This window comes from Schistocerca serialis, chromosome 1 (assembly GCF_023864345.2).
Source record: "Schistocerca serialis cubense isolate TAMUIC-IGC-003099 chromosome 1, iqSchSeri2.2, whole genome shotgun sequence".
Taxonomy (NCBI): domain Eukaryota; kingdom Metazoa; phylum Arthropoda; class Insecta; order Orthoptera; family Acrididae; genus Schistocerca; species Schistocerca serialis.
The window spans coordinates 174792839-174815555 of record NC_064638.1 but is presented as its reverse complement, the minus strand read 5'-3'; the positions used below and the strand labels follow the sequence as shown (position 1 = coordinate 174815555).

Below are 22717 nucleotides of genomic sequence, written 5' to 3'. Positions count from 1 at the left end.
CGCCAACAAAGTACATTCATTTTATGTCTACCCGACCTTCTGATGTTTACGTTTATTTACGCGTCGTGAACATTGTTTCCGTACTTACGACGTTTTACATCAGCTGTCTTAAAAATTTCCGTTGCAAAATTCTGCTGCGCCGTTAGTAAAGAAGCAATGTTCATGCCACGTAAATAAATGTAAGTATCTGAAGATGGGACGCCAGGCAGCTTGAAATGTCATAATACAAAAATAAATGCCTACAAAAGCAAATGTTTGCAGCTAATTCACTGTTAATTACTTTCAGTTTCAAACGTTGCAGTGTCCTATTAAGTCCACAATGGACAAGAATTATTTAGTAATTTAATACTAGAAATAATGGAAAAACAAAATACGGCAATGAGATAGGCAATCCTAGTCGACAAGCAACTACGGGTAATTCTACGGATGTTAGCCGCAGGCAGGTAATTCGAGGATATGAAATTTAGTGTCTCAATATCTACGAATACTATTAGCAAGCATTTTTTTTTTCAAATAATTGTTCAAATCTGCTTCCTCACGTGCAAATCCGAGGCGAGTTGAACGTCGGCGGAAATACCCGAAACTTCTTCCCGGGCTCGCGTCTCGCTCTCTACCCCACGAATTTCTTCCGTGGGCTGGACTGAAACCGCCAGTTGCCCTCCCCTGTTATAGAGGTCGTGCAAAATAAAACTGACCCGGAAAAATATTTTGTGCACCTTAAGACAGGCAACCCTACTTACATCAGCCACTCGCAGGACAGACAATGTAAGTTCAGTTGCCTATTTTAAGGTGTATGAAATATTTTCTCGGCCAGTTTTATTTCGGTCGCCCTGAAAATGGATCATAAATTCGGATTGGAGGAAAGTGAGAATAGAACTTGGCTACGCCGTATCACAGGTACGGAACAGGCCTACGCCTTGGAGATAATGGAAAACCTAAATCGGCATTTGAAGTACTGTCCTTCCGAAAAGTGCCAGTGTTTTAGGGTTGTGCGAGCTCACTCAGTAGTTACGGTAGAAGTTGCTGTTGCGATCAAGACTGAATAACACTGGTACAGAATACACAAAGTGACCGCTGTGATTTTGCCTCTGATGTCGAACGTGATATCAACCTCTGCGAATTCTGTGGCTGGGGCCGAACAGCAACGCGTGCGTATTCCGCCTCCGCCGCGCCCTTTGATGGCGGTAGAGCGGAAAGCGGGTGCCGTTCCTCCTGCTCCCGGCCCTACGGTCGAAGGCGTTCAGGTGGCGACTAGTAGAGCGTGTCCGAGTTGTCGGAGCTGTGCGTGGGCGTGGCGACGTGCGTGTTGCGCGTGGCGTCGCTGCTGTCGCCGCTGCCGCTCCACGACAGCGAGGCGGCCGCCAGGCCGGCGCGCCCGCCGCCCCCGCCGCAGCCGCCCCCGCCGCCGCCGAGGCTGCTGCTGCTGGCGCCGCCCGCGCACACGGGCGACACCTTGCGGCGGCGGCTGCAGGCGGCGTCGACGATGGCGCGTGCCACCTTCTCGGTACAGGTGAAGGCGAGGAAGATGAAGAGCCCCTGCAGTGTGTTGAGGGCCACGAAGGCGTACCACAGGCTCTCCTGGTCGAGGTAGCCGGCCAGCAGGCCGACGCTCCACGTGAGGCCCATCACGATGGCCAGGCGCACGTACAGCCGGAAGTCGCGGCGCGCGCCGCCGCCCGACGACGTGAACCGCGTCGTCGAGGTGGTCGCGAAGATGATGCGCGCGCTCGACACGAAGAAGGCCACGTTGCACACCATGACGACGGCCAGCGGCAGCGCGAAGAAGACGAGCAGCGCGTGCCGGTGGCCGAACCAGCACGTGTAGACGCCGAACGCGGGCCGCAGTTCGTCCGGCCAGCCGCCGTCGGGCGCTGCGTCCGCCGCCAGCGCCACCACCACCTGCGGGCGAGATCGGCGTTCAGCGTCGTCAGGGAGCAGCGTGGTTCGCTCACATTTATGTAATACATATCTTTTATATTTCCTTGTCCCAACAAGCTGTGCTTCCCCAAGCGGGATTTTTTTTTTTTTTTTTTTTTTTTTTTTTTTTTTTTTTTTTACCGACATATGTATTCGCTTCAGCCAAGCAATACCGAAGGATCACTATTGTGGCGCCTCGTGTTGGCAAAAATAGTAACTTCTAACGTAAGCAATGATGGCATCCTCAGCAACCGGCAGATGGCAGCATGTTGCCTCAATGTAAATCAGCGACAGCAATATTACAATTAAAAATAAAGCACTGCGAGGCAAAGAATAATGTTTTTAGTGGACCTCAATCTGTGAAGTTAAAGGGAATGAAAAATGATAAAAAAATATGTAGATACACTACTGGTCATTAAAATTGCTACACCAAGAAGCAAAGCAGATGATAAACGGGTAATCATTGGACAAATATATTATACTAGAACTGACATGTGGTTACATTTTCACGCAATTAGGATGCATAGATCCTGAGAAATCAGTACCCAGAACAACCACCTCTGGCTGTAATAACGGCCTTGATACGCCTGGGCATTGAGTCAGAGCTTGGATGCCATGTACAGGTACAGCAGCCCATTCAGCTTCAACACGATACTACAGTTCATCAGGAGTAGTGACTGGCGTATTGTGACGAGCCAGTTGCTCGGCCACCATTGACCAGACGTTTTCAATTGGTGAGAGGTCTGGAGAATGTGCTGGCCAGGGCAGCAGTCGAACATTTTCTGTATCCAGAAGGGTCCGTACAGGACCTGCAACATGCGGTCGTCCATTATCCTGCTGAAATGTAGGGTTTCGCAGGGATCGAATGAAGGGTAGATACACGGGTCGTAACACATCTGAAATGTAACGGCCACTGTTCAAAGTGCCGTCAATGCGAACAAGAGGTGACCGAGGCGTGTAACCAATGGCACACCGTCCACTACGCCGGGTGATATGCCGGTATGGCGATGGCATATACACGCTTCCAATGTGCGTTCACCGCGATGTCGCCAAACACGGATGCGACCATCATGATGCTGTAAACAGAACCTGGATTCATCCGAAAAAACGACGTTTTGCCATTCGTGCACCCAGGTTCGTCGTTGAGTACACAATCGCAGGCGCTCGTATCTGTGATGGAGCGTCAAGGATAACCACAGCCATGGTCTCCGAGCGGATAGTCCATGCTGCTATAAACGTCGTCGAACTGTTCGTGCAGATGGTTGTTGTGTTGCAAACATCCCCATCTGTTGAGTCAAGGATCGAGACGTGGCTGCACGATCCGTTACAGCCATGCGGATAAGATGCCTGTCATCTCGACTGCTAGTGATACGAGGCCGTTGGGATCCAGCACGGCGTTCCGTATTACCCTCCTGAACTCACGGATTCCATATCTGCAGTCATTGGATCTCGACCAACGCGAGCAGCAACGTCGCGATACGATAAACCGCAATCGCGATAGGCTACAATCCGACCTTTATCAAAGTCGAAAACGTGATGGTACGCATTTCTCCTCCTTACACGGCATCACAACAAAGTTTCACCACACAACGCCGGTCAACTGCTGTTTGTGTATGAGAAATCGGTTGGAAAGTTTCCTCATGTCGGCACATTGTAGGTGTCGCCAACGGCGCCAGCCTTGTGTGAATGCTCAGAAAAGCTAATCATTTGCATATCACAGCATCTTCTTCCTGTCGGTTAAATTTCGCGTCTGTAGCATGTCATCTTCGTGGTGTAGCAATTTTAATGGCCAGTAGTGTATTTAGTGAGAACATCAAAACACGAATCCTACCAGTATCAACCCTTGTTGCAGTAGGAAATCGATTTTTGAATGTGTGGCCTTCTTATCTGCGATGATCCACCAAATACAACACTAATGTCCGTTACACCGCCATTCTCGTTTACTGTATCTACAACTCTAGTTCTCATAGATTTGTTGCAAGAGTCCACGCATTTACTAATAATTTAAGCGTACTTCTCACATTGTGTAGGTGTGTTTGGTAGATTCATGACAGCACCAAGTGGTCTACTACCACTACTCCCTTTCCCAATATAACAAAGTCCATATACACACATCAAAAATGTTAGCCATCACCCCCGTTCCCAGAACTCCTGAAGATAGACCTTGACTGTGTATATTGTATCACAAACACAGTCCCTTTGACTGTTCAGAGATGTCACTAAACCCGTCCAAAGATGTAAACAACCATGCATGAAAAGTACCTATTAGACGGAGGGAGTCCGACAGCCGATCAGTTCCAGTCATTCCATCAGGAAGGAGGTACACGGCTCGTGTTGTCTGTAGTTCAACCATGCCTAGACGGTCAATAACGCGGTTCGATCGCGTACGCATTGTTACTTTGTGCCAGGAAGGGCTCTCAACAAGGGAAGTGTCCAGGCGTCTCAGAGTGAACCAAAGCGATGTTGTTCGGACATGGAGGAGATACAGAGAGACAGGAACTGTCGATGACATGCCTCGCTCAGGCCGCCCAAGGGCTACTGCTGCAGTGGACGACCGGTACCACAGCAACGCCGCCATGTTTAATAATGCTTTCCGTGTATCCACAGGACGTCATGTTATGACTCAAACTGTGCGCAGTAGGCTGCATGATGCGCAACTTCACTCCTGATGTCCATGCCGAGGTTCATCTGTGCAACCACGACATCACGTAGCGCGGTACAGATGGGCCGAACAACATGCCGAATGGATCGCTCAGAATTGGCATCACGTTCTGTTCACCAATGAGTGTTCGCATAAAACCAGACAATCGTCGGACACGTGTTTGGAGGCAACCCGGTCAGGCTGAACGCCTTAGACACACTGTCAAAAAAAAAAAAAAAAATGGCTCCGAGCACTATGGGACTTAACTTCTGAGGTCATCAGTCCCTTAGAACTTAGAACTATTTAAACCTAACGAACCTAAGGACATCACACACATCCATGCCCGCGGCAGGATTCGAACCTGCGACCGTAGCGATCGCGCGGTTCCAGACTGTAGCGCCTAGAACCGCTCGGCCACTCCAGCCGGCTAGACACACTGTCCAGCGAGTGCAGCAAGGTGGAAGTCCCCTACTGTTTTTGGAGTGGCATTATGTGGGGTCAACGTACGCCGCTGGTGGTCATGAAAGGCGCCATAACGGCTGTACGATACGTGAATGCCATTCTCTGACGGATAGTGTAACCCTATCGGCAGCATATTGGTGAGGCATTCGTCTTCATGGACCACAAGTCGCGTCCCCATCGTGCACATCTTGTGAATGGCTTCCTTCAGGATAATGACATTGCTCACTAGAGTGGCGAGAATGTTCTCCAGATATGAACCCCATCGAACATGCCTGGGATAGAATGCAAAGGGGCTGTTTATGGACAAAGTGACGCACCAACCACTCTGAGGGATCTACGCCGAATCGCCTTTGAGGAGTGAGAGAATCTGGACCAACAATGCCTTGATGGAGTTGTGGGCCTTGATGGAGTTGTGGATAGTATGCCACGGCGAATACAGGCATGCATCAATGTAAGAGGACGTGCTACTGGGTATTAGAGGTACCAGTGTGTACAGCAATCTGGACCACGGCCTTTGAAGGTCTCGCTGTATGGTGCTACAACTTGCAATGTGTTTTTTTCATGAGCAATAAAAAAGGCGGAAATGATGTTTATGTTGATCTCTATTCCAATTTTCTGTACAGGTTCCGAACCTATCGGAACCGAGGTGATGCAAAACTTTTTTTGATGTGTGTAATATCCTCACATTGATTTCTTATAGTTCTTTATTTGATAATTTGATAGAAGTTAGAAGTGACCTGTCAATAGCACAGTTTGTGCTATAATTTAAAGTTTACTAACTAGTCCATTCCTAGCAGTCACATCTTCTAACAGCACTAAATACCCACCCTATAACATGCGTGCTACAGTCTCTTTCAACAATGGTATTAAGATATTCAAATCTATAAGGATATTTACACCACTGACTTCATGAATAGGTGATATATCTCCTACACACTGATGCTGTGATTTTCTTTTTCATGCACTGGAAGGAGTGACTACAGTCCTCTTAGCACTACAACGATCACTTTGCACTGTTTCACTACTGATCAAAACTGATGTATTTCTATAGCGCCTGTTTCATTTGTTCTGGCGTCTCTTGGATACGTTCTGGTTTAATCATCGTACGATGACAGCTACGACACACAATTTCACTATAAACACCACTAATTACAAAATCTGAAAATATTTGTTTTGTTTTCAAAGGTTTACAAGCATATGAACAAAGAATTTTTGATGACTGTGGTACCCAAACCAAGGAGAGCAAAGCTAAACCACGGCGTCCTAGATTATGTAGCTTCTGAGATTTGAATATAAATCTGAAAGGATGCAGATATCAATGCACAAATCTAACTGAATTCTTTTTTAAATTAGGGTCTGATCACGCCTCAAATGAATCACTGTTTAATTTAAATTTGCTGAAGCTCTACCTCTGTCTTCGGACTGGTTTGCACCAATCACCAACAATTCTCTTTTAATAAAAGCTAAGCCAACGTGAAAAGAAAGCATATAAGCAAGTTTTTTAAATAAATTGATGAGTAGTTCAATTACTTGTTTTTAAGAATGCAGTTTCATTTGTTTTTAGTGTTATCTTGCCATCATTCTTCAATTTTCTTTCAATTTCTTTACTTTTATAACGTGAATCATCTTTGAAAATGCTATATATAGCACTGAATTTATCTCTACGATCACTTTTTATCGGGTCATATGATTTCTTCCATTCCCACGCCAATGGACTTCTCAGTATTTTGAATCAGACACAACGTTCGCAATTCAGTATACGCCTATCCATAAACTATCCATAAAATTTAACTAAAAGCTATTTATTGCGACTCAGCAAGAAGCACATATTGGAAAGACAGGCAATGACAGAGTGTAGTCAACAGTAATGATTCAACAATACCGAAGGTACAACGAAATGTGTCAACTGTTTTCATTTGGTTACACTGTAATGGTACTTGAATTACGTAACCATTACGGCATCTCACCTGAACCTCTCGATACCAGCAATATTCTACTGTGTTTCTGTAAAATAGTTAACACATTTCTGTGACAACATTCAGATTTGATTTCATTAATGTAGAGGTACTTCGATAAATCGATATGTACATATTGCAATGATATTATTCTTATGTGTATTCTTTCTTTTGTCACTATGATCATTGACGTACTTGTAACTCTGATTTTTGGGCGCGTAAGCGGTTATTAGAGAGTCAAGCTTTGGTCGTCATGTTAGAAAGACGCAAATTGTAGTCAGTTTATAAAATGTGAACTTTAACAGTGAGGAAGATATTTTCAAGTATGTTTTATATTGTGAAGTGATGTTTTGGAACGAGTTACGTGATATTGGAACAAAAGTGATAAAAAAGAAGTGTAACTTAAATTCGAAGTACTGATTACTTTTTTACATCACCATTGTCCTAACTTGCAAAAGTTTAATCTTCAAGAATGGTTTATGAAACACATCTATAATACTTTTGAATATCGCAGAATAACACCTAGGCCTCTTTGCATCCGAGCTTGAAATTATCACTACCTAGCTTGTGGACGATTGAGCCATGAGTTCACAACGAGACCAGCGTGGGAAAAACGAAAAGATGAGTGCCTAGTTTATCCATTATTTCAAGAAATGACTTTATTAACTGTACTCTAATGATACCCGCCACATAATATAACTTTGTTGTTGCCCGAAAATGCAATATTTAGCAGCGTGAGCAACACTACACTCACAATTAATTTTTGACCTTTGCTGTGGTAGGGTTGTTAGAACACCCACAGACTCATTTCACTCGACAGAATAACTGACTGAATAGACCATTTGGTTCGCTTGTTAGCCAGAGAGGAGGAGTGGACTTGAGGAGATTTATGGGAGACCGGGTGGCTAGAACAAGATGCTCACCGACAGCATCGGCGCGGCCCAGCAGAAGGCGGAGTAGGCGGCGAACTTGCGCCACTGCTTGCCCGACGAGACGCGCAGCTCGGACGTGGCGAGCCGCAGCGTGCGCCACACGTCGAAGGCCATCGCCAGCGTCCAGCAGAAGGCGGCCAGGAACGAGTACTGCACCACCGCCGCCGCCGACACGCACCCCGCCGTCGGCCCCGTCGGAATCATCTGCGGAGACCGTCAATTGTTACACTGTAGGCTAATCTGCTCCTAACCGCACTAAATATTCTTATTTAAAAACAGCGTACAAGAAGTAACACTGGAACGTCGAAGTATACATGAGGAGAAACTGTAATCGACGTTCCTCAGGGTTCGATATTGGGTCCATTACTGTTCTTACCCTACACTGAGGTGGCAAAAGTCATGGGATACCTCCTAATATGGTGTCAGACCTCCTTTTTCCAGGCGTAGAGAAGCAAATTCACGTGGCATTGACCTAAAAAGTCGTTGGAAGTTCCCTGGAGAAATATTGAACTATACTGACACTACAGCTGTCCATAACTGCAAAAGTGTTGCCAGTGCAGGAGTTTGCGCACGAACTGATCTCTCGGTTATGGAACATAAATAGTCCATAGGATTTATCTCGGGCGATTTGGCTGGCAAAATAATTCGCTCGAACTGTCCAGTATGTTCTTCAAACCAATTGCAAACATGGCACATTCCCTTCTATAGAAAGGTCATCGTTGTTTGGAAACATGAAGTCCTTGACCATGCAGATGGTCTCCAAGTAGCTGAACATAACCATATCCAGTCAATGACCAGTTTCAGCTGGACCAGAGAACCAATCCATTCCATGTAAACACAACCCACAACTATACGTACATTTTGTAACAACCCACACCAGTACAGAGCCACCACCAGCTTCCACAGTGCGTTATTAAAAACTTGGGGTCTGCACCCTACCATCAACTGAAATCGGGACTCATCTGACAAGGTCACTGTTCTCCTGTCGTCTAGGATCCAACCGATATGGCCACGAGGCCCGGAGAGGTGCTGCAGGCGACTAGTGCTGTTAGCAAAGGCACTTGCCTCCATCGTCTGCTGCCATAGCCCATTAATTCCATATTTCGCTGTATAATCCTAACGGATACGTTCGTCAGATTTTCCACATTTATTCTTCACTTCACGCAGTGTTGCTTGTCTGTTAGCACTGACAACTCTACGCAAACGCCGCTGCTCTCTATCGTTAAGTAAAGCCCGTCGGCCACTGCTTTGTTTGTGTTGAGAGGTAATGCCCGGAATTTGTTATTCTCGGCACACTCTTGACATTTTGGATTACGGAATGCTGAATTGCCTAACTATTCAAATTGCTCTGAGCACTATCGGACTTAACATCTGAGGTCATCAGTCCCCTAGAACTTAGAACTACTTAAGCCTAACTAACCTAAGGACATCACGCACATCCATGCCCGAGGCAGGATTCGAACCTGCGACACTAGCGGTCGCGCGGTTCCAGACTAAAGCGCCTAGAACCGTTCGGCCACCCGGGCCGGCTCCCTAACTATTACCAACATGGAATGCCCCAAATACTATTCCGCGTTCAGAATCTGTTAATTTCCGTCGTGCGGCCACAATCAAGTCTGAAACCTTTTCATATCAATCGCCTGAATACAAATGACTGTTCCGTCAACGCACTCCCTTTTAATACCTTGTGTTCGCGAAACCGACGTCTGTATGAGTTCATATTGCTATCCCATGACTCTTGTCACCTCAGTATATGTTGTGGTGCCTGCCTTGCTGTAAGAGGCCTGCTTTTAGAAACGCAGCCATAAATACCTACGACTAAATCATCGTCTTACCAACGTTCCTTCCTTGATGCTCAGCATGTAAATGATTCCATTAACAGTTCCCTTCGCAAGACAGGGTGGCCTATAAACATTGTTCTGCGATAAGCCACAGAACACGTTTAACTTTACTGAGTTTCAGGTTGCAGTTTTTCGCAGGGATTTTGAAGCCCCCTCAAGCAAACATCGCTTCTATTCGTTGAGGTGCAATGTACGAGGCCTGTTCAGAAAGTAAGCTCCGATTGATTGCCAAATTGAAACCACAGTGAACATCAGAAATGTTTTACTTCTAACAATTAGCTACACCTTTCAGCTACTTCTCTACGTAGTCGCCGTTCTGACTTAGACTTTTGTCATAGCGTTGTACCAACTTTTCAATAGCCTCATCATAGAAGGCAGCCGCCAGTGCTTTCCGCCAATTCTCCACGCTGGCCTACACCTCGTTGTCTGTGTCAAAATGCTGTCTTCAAAGACAGCGGTTCATGTGACCAGAGATGAAACTCAGGGGGAGACAATTGCGGACTGTATTGTGGGTAATCTAACATTTCCATTTGAAAACGATGCAGGAGCATCTTCATTGCCCCTGCAGAATGCGGCTGAGAATTGTCTTGAAGAAGAAACAGCACGACAGTTATGTAATGTTAGCTGCATAGCTTCAGGCGAAATTTCTCACCAGGCCCTCGTACTTGGCGGCAGACACTATTTTCTAGACATCTTTACGCACTCACTGCGAGCTCAGAAATGAGAAGAGCGACGTGAAGCTAACTGGGGTTATACTAGAGACACTACCCAACACATCTGTGCAAAGCTTTATCGGATTTTCAAAGTCGTTTCCATTTCGCGACCGATCGGAGCTTACTTTCTGAACGCCCCTCGTATATTCATTGCTAAAAATTAAGTGCAGAACGAACGTTTAATCATCCATATTTCTTACCATGTGCCAGAAAATTCAGTATGCTCCTCTTCGTCATTTTTAACAAGGCCTACACCGGTTGTCAGCGGTAGGAACTGTGCAGCAAATGGCACCACAAAATTCGCCATACAGTTAGTTGGTTGAGGTATTTCTACTTCCATTCGAAGTTTATTGGTTGAGTTACTTGGACTATGCATCAAACTCAGCTAAATTCGTTTCCTCATCTAATGCACGCTCGGCCCATACTTCGTCCTTTGCAGAGACTTGTTGATATTGACTAAACTAACATGTTATGCTTTTTCTAGTTGGTAATTCAATACCGAAGCGAGACGAAATGCCCTTTACACCGAGACTGACAACTCATTTGTGCTATAGTGAGGTACCTGCTGTCCGTTGGTGCGAGAACTCTAGCCATAGTTTAGGCAACTACCAGCTTTCTGAAGTCGTTAATGGATAGCTTAGAAACTTTTCTTTGCAATGGTATGTGGATTATTTAGATACATTTTATATTTTACTTAAAGTGGATCTATTTTTCTGATTAACTGTATAAAAAAGATGACGTATGGAATAACATTGTATTCTACATTACATATAAAATTGTATTGTTTGACAGATTAGTTATGTCAGCACAGCAAGTTAAATATATATGCTCATTGTTGGAGATAGGACAGGTCGGTCCAAGACTTATACAATTACAAGGAAAATGACAAAGCTACAGTTAGTAATAACAGCTATGTACAAGTCTAGTACGTTACCTACAGACTACTATATGCGTAGTCCCGATTTCTAGTTCTTTCCTTTTGGACTACTGTCTTTGGATGCGTTTTTTTTAAAGTTACGGAACAGTCTAGCACATCTCTTCAATGTCATCTTTCATTCGTAGTCATAAAATAACTGATGCACAGACACTTAGTAGTTACGATAATTGCACTCTCAGTGGGAGAGCAGGGAATGTACCACGCTCAGGTCTGACTCAGTTTCTTTAAAATAATTTCGTTTCATTTGTTCAACTGCCACAAGGTAACTTGCTTTCCTTATTGTCTCCCAAATTTTTCTGAGGGTATTACACCCATAATGCCACCTCCTGGCATAGTTAGGATACAATCTTTTTAATTCTATACATCCCATTTCACCGAAACGGTGCAAAGCAACAGAGGTGAAACGGAATCCATTTTGCAGAAGGACTGAGCATTTTCGTAATACTGCGACAGGCCAACTGTGCCTTTACTACTCAATGACTCGTTCGTATTGCAACACTCACAACTTACATATTACTGTGTGATCTTCTTAGATGGGTTATGAAACGTCCCCTTAGAAAACTTAATGAATTACTATGCAGATAAACCTCTTACTATTTGATTTTCAAATAGCTGAGTAAAACTGAACGTACTCTGACATTCACTAAAGTGGCACACAATATTTTTAGCGCAACGCAATCTGACTTTCAATAATCCCTACAAAAGAATGGCCCTGACTAACAATAACCTATACCGTTCATGAATCACTTACCTCACAAAAATCTTCGTTACTCAAACTACTGCAATACAGCGAGCGCCACTACTGCCAGCTAAATAAAAGATTCAAACTACTGAAGGCACTAACTGCTGATAGGCATAGTTATCAAATGAAAGATTTTGATAGAGAACAAGCAATGTATTTATCTTAACAGTGTTCAAAAGTCATAATATATATATCAGTCCCTGATATCCAATATTACAAATTTACTCTTTCTGATGGACACACGTCCAGATCGTCCGCTCTCAAAATTCCGCCATCTCTCTCCCCACGTCCACCACTGCTGGCGGCTCACCTCCATCTGCGCAACGCTACGCGCTGTTAACAGCCAACTGCCCAACACTACAATGACGAGTATTACTCCAACAATGCAAACCAACCACAGCCTTCACACAGCACAGTCAGTGATTTTCATATAGAGCGCTACGTGGCGTTACCAACATAAAAACCTAAACAGCCTACTTACAGGGTATCAGGAAGTTATTTAATTTCCTGAGATAGACTGCATTCGACTATTGTAGTATAGATGGAGCGCTAACGACGGCACTCTTCATGAGTGGTTAACAGGAAGTCAGGGCAGCAGTCAAATTAGTAAAGCTGAGCTGCTGTTGTCGGAGCCCTCTTGAATTTCCAGAGAACATACGTGAAACGTATTATTCAAACTTCCTGTAACAATTCTTTGTTACTTTCGGTTAACGTTGGAGAGAAGCCAGCAACGCCAAATTTCGCAGAGAAGAACATTGTACTTCAAGGCACGCACAAAAGCAGAAAAAGAACATGTGTAATAATGAAAATAATTCTTTGAATTTAAATAACAACTTCTGAAAGTAACAAGTGTCACACGTTTCTTGCTCCCAGAATGAATGTTTCACTCTATAGCAGATTGTATACTGTTTTTTAATTCCTTGGCAGAATAAAACTGTATGCTGGATCAGGATTCGAAGTCGGAACATTGCCTTTCACGAGCAGTGCTCTTACTCATTAAACTGCCAACCAGGCAGGTGTTACAGTACCTCCCACAATTTTGGGCGGAATCTCTTCCGCTTTCTAAACGTCACAGAACCTCTCCTGCATAGTCTGTTACACTGTCACATCTAGAAGAACGGTGTAGTAACAGCTTAGGTCGTTAAATCTTTGGCTCTGTAATGGAAAGCACGCTGTTTCGAAAAGCAATGATTGGTATAGTATTGCAATATGACAGGAAGTTTAATACCAGTTCCTTACTTGTGAAAATGAAGAACTTAAGTTTCTCTGGCACGATCATTATGAATCATCTGTTGCACCTCAGCAATAGCACATATATAATGGAAAGGAAAGCGCTTAATAGCGTATAATAATGTGAGATGTTCCTCAAGAGTCTGTACTAGGACCACTGATTTCTCTCCACACATGCACAAAGATTCTTCTGCGCTCTGCCACTGCAGCTATTCCGCTATTGCGGCCGAGATTCTGACAACTCACCTGCTACCACGAAGGAAGAAAACAGCAAAAATCTTTGTGATGAGGTAGAATGCGAGATGTTCGTCGGGGATCGATACTACGGTCTCTGTTACTTTCCCTGCATTGATGCAGTATATATTTTGTGCCTTGGCACTGCAGTGAGCACCCTTTCGCGGCTGAGGGTCTGATCTCTGACCTACTTGCCACATGGAGAAGGAACGAACAGCATAAGGCTGAATGGAGAGATACAATTTGTCATTTAAGAGTCAAGTCTAGGGTCTCTGTTAAATTCCTTACAGTTGTATTGCACATTTTTTGTGATCTATCACTGTAGTGACTATGTCTTTCCTGACGACTGACTCCCATGCCAAGAAGAAAGTGTGGTAAGCAAGATACATAATGTTTGTTGTTCCACACGGGTCGTTATGAGGACCAATGTAGTTTTGCCTGCACATATACGGAGCACGTCAATGAAATTAGCACCTTTCTGCTGCGGACTAACCTGCGAGGCTATGAAGGCGATGTAGCCGCAGAGGAGTGCGACGCAGAGCGAGGCGAGGTTCTTGCCCGACAGGTTGCGCAGCTCGGGCAGCGCCGCGAAGGCGGCCAGATGCAGCACCAGGAAGACGACGGACACGCCGAGCCCTGCCAGCGTCACGTAGCCCATGTAGGGCCCGAACTTGGGCAAGTAGCGGCGGCCCACGGTGGCGCAGATCTCGAGCATGCCGTCCGGGTGCCGCAAGTACTCCGTCCTGGAGAACGTCAGCCCGTACAGGGGGACGGTCACCGAGCCGTTCTCGGGACCCAGTACGTACTCGCCCGGCTGCAGCACGAACTTGGGGCAGGTGAGGAACTCCTGCGAGAAGTTGGCGCGCAGGTCGGTGATGTAGCGCGGGCCGCCGGTGTGGTTGCCGCCGGCGTCTTCGGGGTGGTACCACTGGCTGTGGTTGAACGCCTCTGGGCCCAGCGTGCTGCCCTCCTCGTCCTTGAGCGTGTACGAGTGGTTGCCGCCGCCGCTGCCGGCCCAGTCGTTCTCCTCGCTGGAGTCTTCGACCTGTACGGCGATGCACTCGCCGTGGTAGTACTCGCGGTGGCCCGTGCACACCACGAACCGGCACTGCTGGAAGAACGGGTCGTACAGCTCGTTCTCAGATTCACACGGACTCGTCAGACCCACCTGTCGACAAACGGAAACACAGTGTGATACGCTGCCTTTCGTGCTTAATACGACTGACTGCAATGTTTTGGTCGTCAGTCGGATGACTAGTCTGGTTCAGCTCTGATCTATCCTGTACACATCTCTTCAGCTCTGCGTAACTACGGGACCTTCATCCACTTGAGCTAGGTTACTGTACTTACGTCTTGATCTCCCTCTGCTGTATGCTCTCCCAAACTCCCCAGACACAATCTCTCCATCGCCAAGTTAACTACTCTCCGATGACTCAGAATGTATTGTAACCAAATGATACCTTTTTTAAATGGAGTTGTGACACACATTTCTTTTCTCCCCAATTCGAATCGGTATATCTTCATTAGTTACCTGGTCTATCTGTCTACAGCGTTCTTCTGTAAGATCGCGTTTGAAAAGCTTGTATTTTGTTTTGAAATTTATAGTCTCTTTACTTCTGCCATCAGAAATATTTTGTGTTGGTGGTGCTCGCCTGCTTTAATCATCAACTAGATCGATTTACTTAAACGATCTGGTTAATGGTATTGACAACGGCATTAGACTGTTTGCCGATGATGCTGTAGTCTACAGGAAAGTAGTATCACACGAAAGCTGTGAACAAATCAATGAGGATTTGCAGAAAATAAATGCGTGGTGTAATGAATGTCAATTATCTATCAATATTCGTAAGTGTAACCTACCGCGTATAACAAGGCGAAAATCCCCATTAATCTATGAGTACAAAATAAATGCCCAGTCTTTGGAAGCGGTAACATCCGTCAAGTATCTGGGTGTAACTGATCGATATGGTCTCAAATGGAATGATCAGATTACACAAGTAGCGGGTAAGGCAAACTCTAGAATGCGGCCGGCTGAAGTGGCCGTGCGGTTAAAGGCGCTGCAGTCTGGAATCGCAAGACCGCTACGGTCGCAGGTTCGAATCCTGCCTCGGGCATGGATGTTTGTGATGTCCTTAGGTTAGTTAGGTTTAACTAGTTCTAAGTTCTAGAGGACTAATGACCTCAGCAGTCGAGTCCCATAGTGCTCAGAGCCATTCCATTCTAGAATGCGGTTTATTGGCAGAATCCTGAAGCGATGCAGTCCTTCAACAAAGGAAATAGCTTACAATACGTTGGTTCGTCCAGTCTTAGAGTATTGTTCATTTGTACGGGGCCCTTATCAGTTGGGTCTGATACAAGAGACTGAGAAGGTCCAAAGAAGAGCGGCAAGATCCGTGACTGGTACATTTAGCCATCGCGGGAGCGTTACAAATCTCATAGAAAGTTTGAAGTGGGACACACTTGCAGATAGACGGCGCGCTAAACGGAATGGGCTGCTCACTAAATCCTGAAATCCGACCTTCGCCGAGAATGTAGAGCATATATTATTACCACTAACTTTCAAATCGCGCAATGATCATTCAAAGGTAAGGGACAATTGTTTATTCCCTCGCGCGATCCGCGTGAGGAACAAAGGGGGGATATGGCTTTGGCGAGAATTGTGCCCTCCGTCACACACAGCTTGGTGGCTAGCGGAGTATATATGTAGATGTAGAATGAAGGTTAAAAATTACACTGTACAATACACAGCTTTACTACTTTACTTTTATTAAACAAGATCGATTTCGGTCATTAACCTGACCATCTTCGGGTCTCAAGAAGATATTCAGCTACGGATTGTACAATTGCAATGCATAATGAAACTCTTAAAACGTTCCATAAATACAGCTGCCTGCTTGTGAGATTCATGTCTTGTAAACATAAACCACGCCTGTACCAACTCTATTCCTTTTGGGCTCAAAGTATTACTGGGAAATTTTAAGAGTTCCATTGGACATTGGAATTGTGCACTGCATAGCTGAATACCTTTTTGGAGCCCGAATATTGTCGGATTCATGACCGAAATGAATCGTCTTTAACACAAAATAAAGAGTACATCTGTGTATTACACTATGCAATTTTTAAACTTCTGACATTGTCAGTTATTTTCTTCTCCAACAGCAAAACTCCCCTAATATTTTCATTGCCTCACTTCCTAATCTAATTCCCTGTACACAGCCTGAGTTATTTAAATTCCATCCCTTTTATTTTAGTTTTGCTGTTGTTTATGTTATAATCTCTCTTCAAGATAGTATCCACTCCACTCAATTGACCTTCCAAATTCTGCCTGTTACAGGAAGAATTAAAATATCGTTGACAAATGTTAAATCTTTTATTTTCTTCTCCGGAACTTTAATTCCCTTTCAAATCTCTTTTTGGTTTCCTTTCTTATTGACGTATTACCTACGTCTTTGTAAGCGGCAGTCAAATAAAAAGGAGACAGCTTCGAAAAAAGTAAGTAGACTATTTATTATTTCAAAAGTAACTGCCATATCTGTTCAGACATTTGTCCCAATGAAAGCCAAACTACGGAACAACGATTGTGTCCAGGCGACCGTTCGAAGCACGTCGACGGTCACGAATGACTTCCTCCAGGGCTCCAAAAACATTTAAATCATATGGGGAGAGATCGGAACTTTAAGGAGGATGTGTAAAGGCTTTCCAGCGAAACTTCTGCAAAGTGCTCGACACAACAGGCACCCAAGCTCCGAGAAAGTCACGGTGACATTTTTCTGTGACTGCGAGAACCCACTCCTCATTAACTTTCTGGAACACGGCGCCATAGTTAACGCACTACGGCACGCGACACTTAACAAAACTAGAAGCGCGCCATCAAGTCCAAATGCCCAGGAATGTTGACGGACGTTATCATTCTGTTGTAGTATAATGACCGCCCGCGTGCTGCCAAAGTTGTTTCGATTGCGCTGCAGAAGTGTCGCTGAGAATACCGAAAACGTCCTCAATGTCTCTCCCCATCTGACTTCCATATTTTACGAGCTCTGCAGAAAGTCATTCGTGGTCATCGATTTGCTTCGGACGAAAAGGAGCACGCCTGAATACTACCATTGCTCCTTAGGCAGTCGCAAACATTCTTCTTCGAAGGCGCTGACCGTCTTGACTCACAGTGGAATAAATGCATCAGCAGATATGGCGATTCATTTAGAAATAATCAATAGTTTACTTACTTTTTTCCATCTGTGGCGTTTTGATTTGACTTTCCCTTATACTGAAACACGGATAAGAAGAGAATCGTTTGTATTGTTCCTCTTTTGCAGATAATTTTGGGTTTAAACGGTTACTCTGTTCTCCATCGCGCATTACAATCCTCCAAGTTCTGTGGTCCATTATCAGCACTGGTTTCCTTCTTACAAAAAAGGAAAAAAAACTAAGTTAAGAAATTCGAAGGTTATTCCATCCTCTTCCTCTTAGTCTGTCCATGCTTCTTTTATCCCAGGTAGTTTCCCTCAACCATGCAAATTACGTAGCCGCGACGTCGAAGTACACACATCGAAAACAGTTTTGCACCATCTCGGTTCCGAGAGTTCCGGAACCTGTACAGAAAAATGGAATAGAGATCAACATAAACATCACTTCCGTCCTTTTTATTGCTCATGAAAACCACACATTCATGTTGTACCACCATACAGCGAGACCTTCAGAGATGGTGGTCCAAATTGCTGTACACTCCGATACCTCTAATACTCAGTAGCACGTCCTCTTGCATTGATACAGGCCTGTATTCGTCGTGGCATACTATCCACAAGTTCGTCAAGGCACTGTTGGTCCAGATTGTACCACTCCTCGACGGCGATTCGGGGTAGATCTCCCTGAAAGAAAGGAATGCTAGTTCTGCAAGGTCTACAGGAGAGCTTCTGTAAAGTTTGGAAGGTAGGAGACGAGGTACTGGCAGAAGTAACGCTGTGAGGTGGGGGCGTGAGTCGTGCTTGGGTAGCTCAGTTGGTAGAGAACTTGCCCGCGAAAGGCAAAGGTTCCGAGTTCGATTCTCGGTCCGGCACACAGTTTTAATCTGCCAGGAAGTTTCACATCAGCGCACACTCCGCTGTAGAGTGAAAATTTCATTCTAAATGACCGAATATTTTCCTTGGAACTTCAAAAAACTTCTTCAGCGACAAAGAGGACAGAGTGAGTTGCGATAAACCTTCTTGAAGAAGTTAGTCTGAATATCCAGTAAGTGACGCAGAAACTGAATTAATGAAATATGAATAAACTATTTAACATTTTGTCTTCCACAGGTGTAAAGCACTTTCTCTTGCGTTCTTGAGTCGTAGGCGTTATGTATATGCTATAATTATACTAAACTGAAAAAATACAGGAAATCCACTTGCAAGCACAGTGAATACCTCGTCAATCTGTCGTTACCTTTATGATTGCGTCATCACCTTTGTTTCTCGCATTCTTGATAGAAAGTTCGTACCCCCCTGCCCACCTGCCATGAATCACGCACCTAGCCGTCGGTGGGGAGGCTTGCGTGCCTCAGCGACAAAGATAGCCCTACCGTAGGTGCTACAACAACGAAGGATATCTGTTGAGAGGAGAGACAAACGTGTGGTTGCTGATCAGGGGCAGCAGATTTTTCAATAGTTGCAGGGGTAACAGTCTGGATAATTGAGTGATCTAGCCATGTAACATCAACAAAAACGGCTTTGCTGTGCAGGTACTGCGAACGACTGAAAACAAAGGGAAACTACAGCCTGAAATTTTCCCGAGGGCATGCAGCCCTTCTGTATGGTTAAATGATGTGGTACCCCTTTGGGTAAAATGTTCCGGAGGTAAAATAATCCCCGATTCTGATCTCCAGGCGGAGACCACTCAAGAGGATGACGTTATCAGGAGAAAGAAAACTGGCGTTTTACGGATCCGAGCGCGTAATGTCAGATCCCTTAATCGGGCAATCAAGTTAGAAAATTTATAAATGGAAATGGAGAGGTTAAAGTTAGATAGAGTGGGAATTAATAAAGTACGGTGGCAGGAGAAACAGGACTTCTGGTCACATGAATACAGGGTTATAAATACAAAATCAAGTAGGGGTAATGCAGGAGTATGTTTAATAATGAATGAAAGAATAGGAACGCGGATAAACTACTACAAACAGCATAGTGAACGCATTATTGTAGCCAAGGTAGACACGGAGCCCACACCCGCCACAGTAGTACAAGTTCCTATGCCAACTAGCTCCGCAGATGAGGAGGAAATTGAGGAAATGTATGATGCAACAAAAGAAATTATTCAGGTGGTTAAGGGAGACGAAAATTTAACAGTCATCATGGAGGACTAGAATTAGCAGGAAAAGAAAGAGAAAGAAAAGTAGTAGGTGTATATGGACAGGGAGAGGAATGAAAGATGAAGCCGCCTAGTAGAATTTTGCACAGAGTATATTTTAATCATACCTATCACTTGGTTTAAGAATCAGGAAAGAAGGTTGTATACGTGGAAGAGACCTGGAGTCAGGTTGATTACATAATAGTAAACAGGGATTTAGGAACTAGATTTTAAATTGCAAGAAGTTTTCAGGGGCAGATGTGGCAGGATTTTAAGGAGGTGAAACCTGGATATACCGAAAGAATTAGAGGTGTTTGTTTTAGAGCGAGCATTCTGGAACGATTGACAAGAAGGGGGGAAAGGAATACAGTAGTAGCAGAATGGGCAGCTTTAAGACATGAAACAGTGAAGGCAGCCGAGGATCAAGTAAGTAAAAAGACGAGGGCTAGCAGAAATCCTTGGGTAACATAGGAAGATGTCGAATTTAGTCGATAAAAGAAGGAAATATAAAAATGCAATAAATGAAGCAGGCGAAAGGCAGTGCAAACGTCTGAAAAATGAGATCAGCAGGAACAGCAAAATGGCTAAGGAGGAATAGCTAGAGGACAAATGTAAGGATGTAGAAGCATATATCGCTAGAGGTAAGGTAGATGCTGTCTTCAGGAAAATTAGAGACCTTCGCAGAAAGGAAAACCACCTGTATGAATATCAAGAGCTCAGATGGAAAACCAGTCCTAAGCAAAGAAGGGAAAGCAGAAAAGTGGAAGGAGTATATAGAGGGTCTATACAAGGGAGATGCCCTTGAGAGCAACACTATAGAAATGGAAGAAGACTTAGAGGAAGATAAGGGAGATATGCATGAAGAATTTGAAAGAGCACTGAAAAATCTAAGTCGAAACAAGGCCCCGGGAATAGACAAAATTCCGTTAGAGCCACTGATAGCCTTGGGAGAGCCAGCCATGACATCTGGTGAGCAAGATGTATGAGACAGGCGAAGTACCCTCAGACTTTAAGAAGGATACAATAACTCCAATTCTAAAGAAAGTGCGTGCTGGCAGGTGTGATAATTACCGAACTGTCAGTTAAATAAATCACGGTTGCCAAATACTAACACGAATTCTTTACAGAAGAATGGAAAAACTGATAGAAGCCGACCTCGGGGAAGATCAGTTTGCATTCCGGAGAAATGTAGGATCACGCGAAGCAATCCTGGACCTACGATTTCTGATAGAAGATAGGTTAATGAAAGGCAGACCTACATTTATATCATTTGTTGACTTAGAGAAAAATGGCTCTGAGCACTATGGGACTTAGAAGTTAAGTCCCCTAGAACTTAGAACTACTTAAACCTAACTAAACTAAGGACATCACACACATCCATGCCCGAGGCAGGATTCGAACCTGCGACCGTAGCGGTCGCGCGGTTCCAGACTGTAGCGCCAGAACCGCTCGGTCACATCGGCCGGCTACTTAGAGAAATCTTTTGACAATGTTGGCTCGAGTAATCTCTTTCAAATTCTAAAGGTGGCAAGGGTAAAATAAAAGGAGCGAAAGGCTATTTATAATTTGTACAGAAAGCAGATGGCAGTTATAAGAGTCGAGGGGCAGGAGAGGGAAGGGAGTGAGACAGGGTTGTAGTCTGCTCACGATGTTCAAATGGTTCAAATGGCTCTGAGCAGTATGGGACTTAACATCTCAGGTCATCAGTCCCCTAGAACTTAGAACTACTTAAACCTAACCAATCTAAGGACGTCACACAATCCATGCCCGAGGCAGGATTCGAACCTGCGACCGTAGCAGTCCCGCAGTTCCGGACTCAAGCGCCTACAACCGCAGGGCCACCGCGGTCGGCGCTCACGATGTTATTCAATCTGTATATTGAGCGAGGAGTAAAGGAAACAAAAGAAAAATTTGGAGTAGGAATGAAAGACCAGGGAGAAGAAATAAAAACATTGACGTTTGCCGATGACATTGTAATTCTAGCAGAAGGACTTGGTAGAGCAACTGAACTCAATGGACAGTGTCTTGAAAAGGCGATATAAGATGAACATCAACAAAAGCAAAACGAGGATAATCGAATGTACTCGAATTAAATCAGATGATGCTGAGGGAATTAGATTAGGAAATGAGACAGTTAAAGTAGCTGATGAGTTTTGCTATTTGGGAAGCAAAATAACTGGTGATGGTCAGAGTTTCTGAAGAAGAGAAATTTTTAAATATCGGGCATAGGTTTAAGTGTCAGGAATCAGGAATTCCTTTCTGAAAGTATTTGTATGGAGTGTAGCCATGTGCGGAAGTGAAACATGGACGATAAACAGTTTAGACAAGAAGAGAATAGAAGCTTTTTAAATGTGGTGCTACAGAAGAATGCTGAGGATTAGATGGGTATATCACGTAACTAATGAGGAGGTTCTGAACAGAATTGGGGAGAGAGAAATTTGTTATACAACTTGACTAGAAGAAGGGATCGATTGATAGGACGTATTCTGAGGCATCAAGAGATCACCAGTGAGCCGTGCGTGGCTCGTGTTCGTGCCATTTCTTATTTTACATCTTGTTTTTATCGTACTGCCATGTCGTTATGTTAATTTTCAATTACTGGTGTCACTGAGTTGCTGCCTTGCCTGCCCGTGAGCGGCAGCAGCAGCGCTGATCGATATAGGCCCTGCCGTATTATCTTTGCTGGACTGCTATTACTTCCCGGTTGTCAGGTGTTGCGAGTTAGTTCGGACCCGGCAGTGTTTGAGTTGGCACGCGGCATTAAGTTCAGTCGGGGCGCGGCAGCAGTGACGTTC

At 44.6% G+C, this 22717-nt stretch overlaps 1 protein-coding gene and 1 non-coding gene across 2 annotated transcripts in view; both read right to left on the bottom strand.

Annotated features, from left to right (window-relative positions):
• Positions 1-1001: 1001 nt before the first annotated feature.
• LOC126458215 (uncharacterized) overlaps positions 1002-22717 on the bottom strand; it is a 447624-nt gene continuing 425908 nt past the window's right edge. The window contains exons 7-10 of the mRNA XM_050095145.1: positions 14098-14772; positions 7899-8111; positions 1410-1899; positions 1002-1048 (exon numbers count right to left, since the gene is read on the bottom strand). Of these exons, the coding sequence (XP_049951102.1) occupies positions 1002-1048; positions 1410-1899; positions 7899-8111; positions 14098-14772 (1425 nt within the window). The remainder of the gene's footprint in view (positions 1049-1409; positions 1900-7898; positions 8112-14097; positions 14773-22717) is intronic.
• Trnas-gga (transfer RNA serine (anticodon GGA)) lies at positions 9350-9433 on the bottom strand. Its single transcript is given in 2 exon segments — positions 9350-9384; positions 9394-9433. It is a non-coding gene; the product is annotated as a tRNA-Ser (tRNA).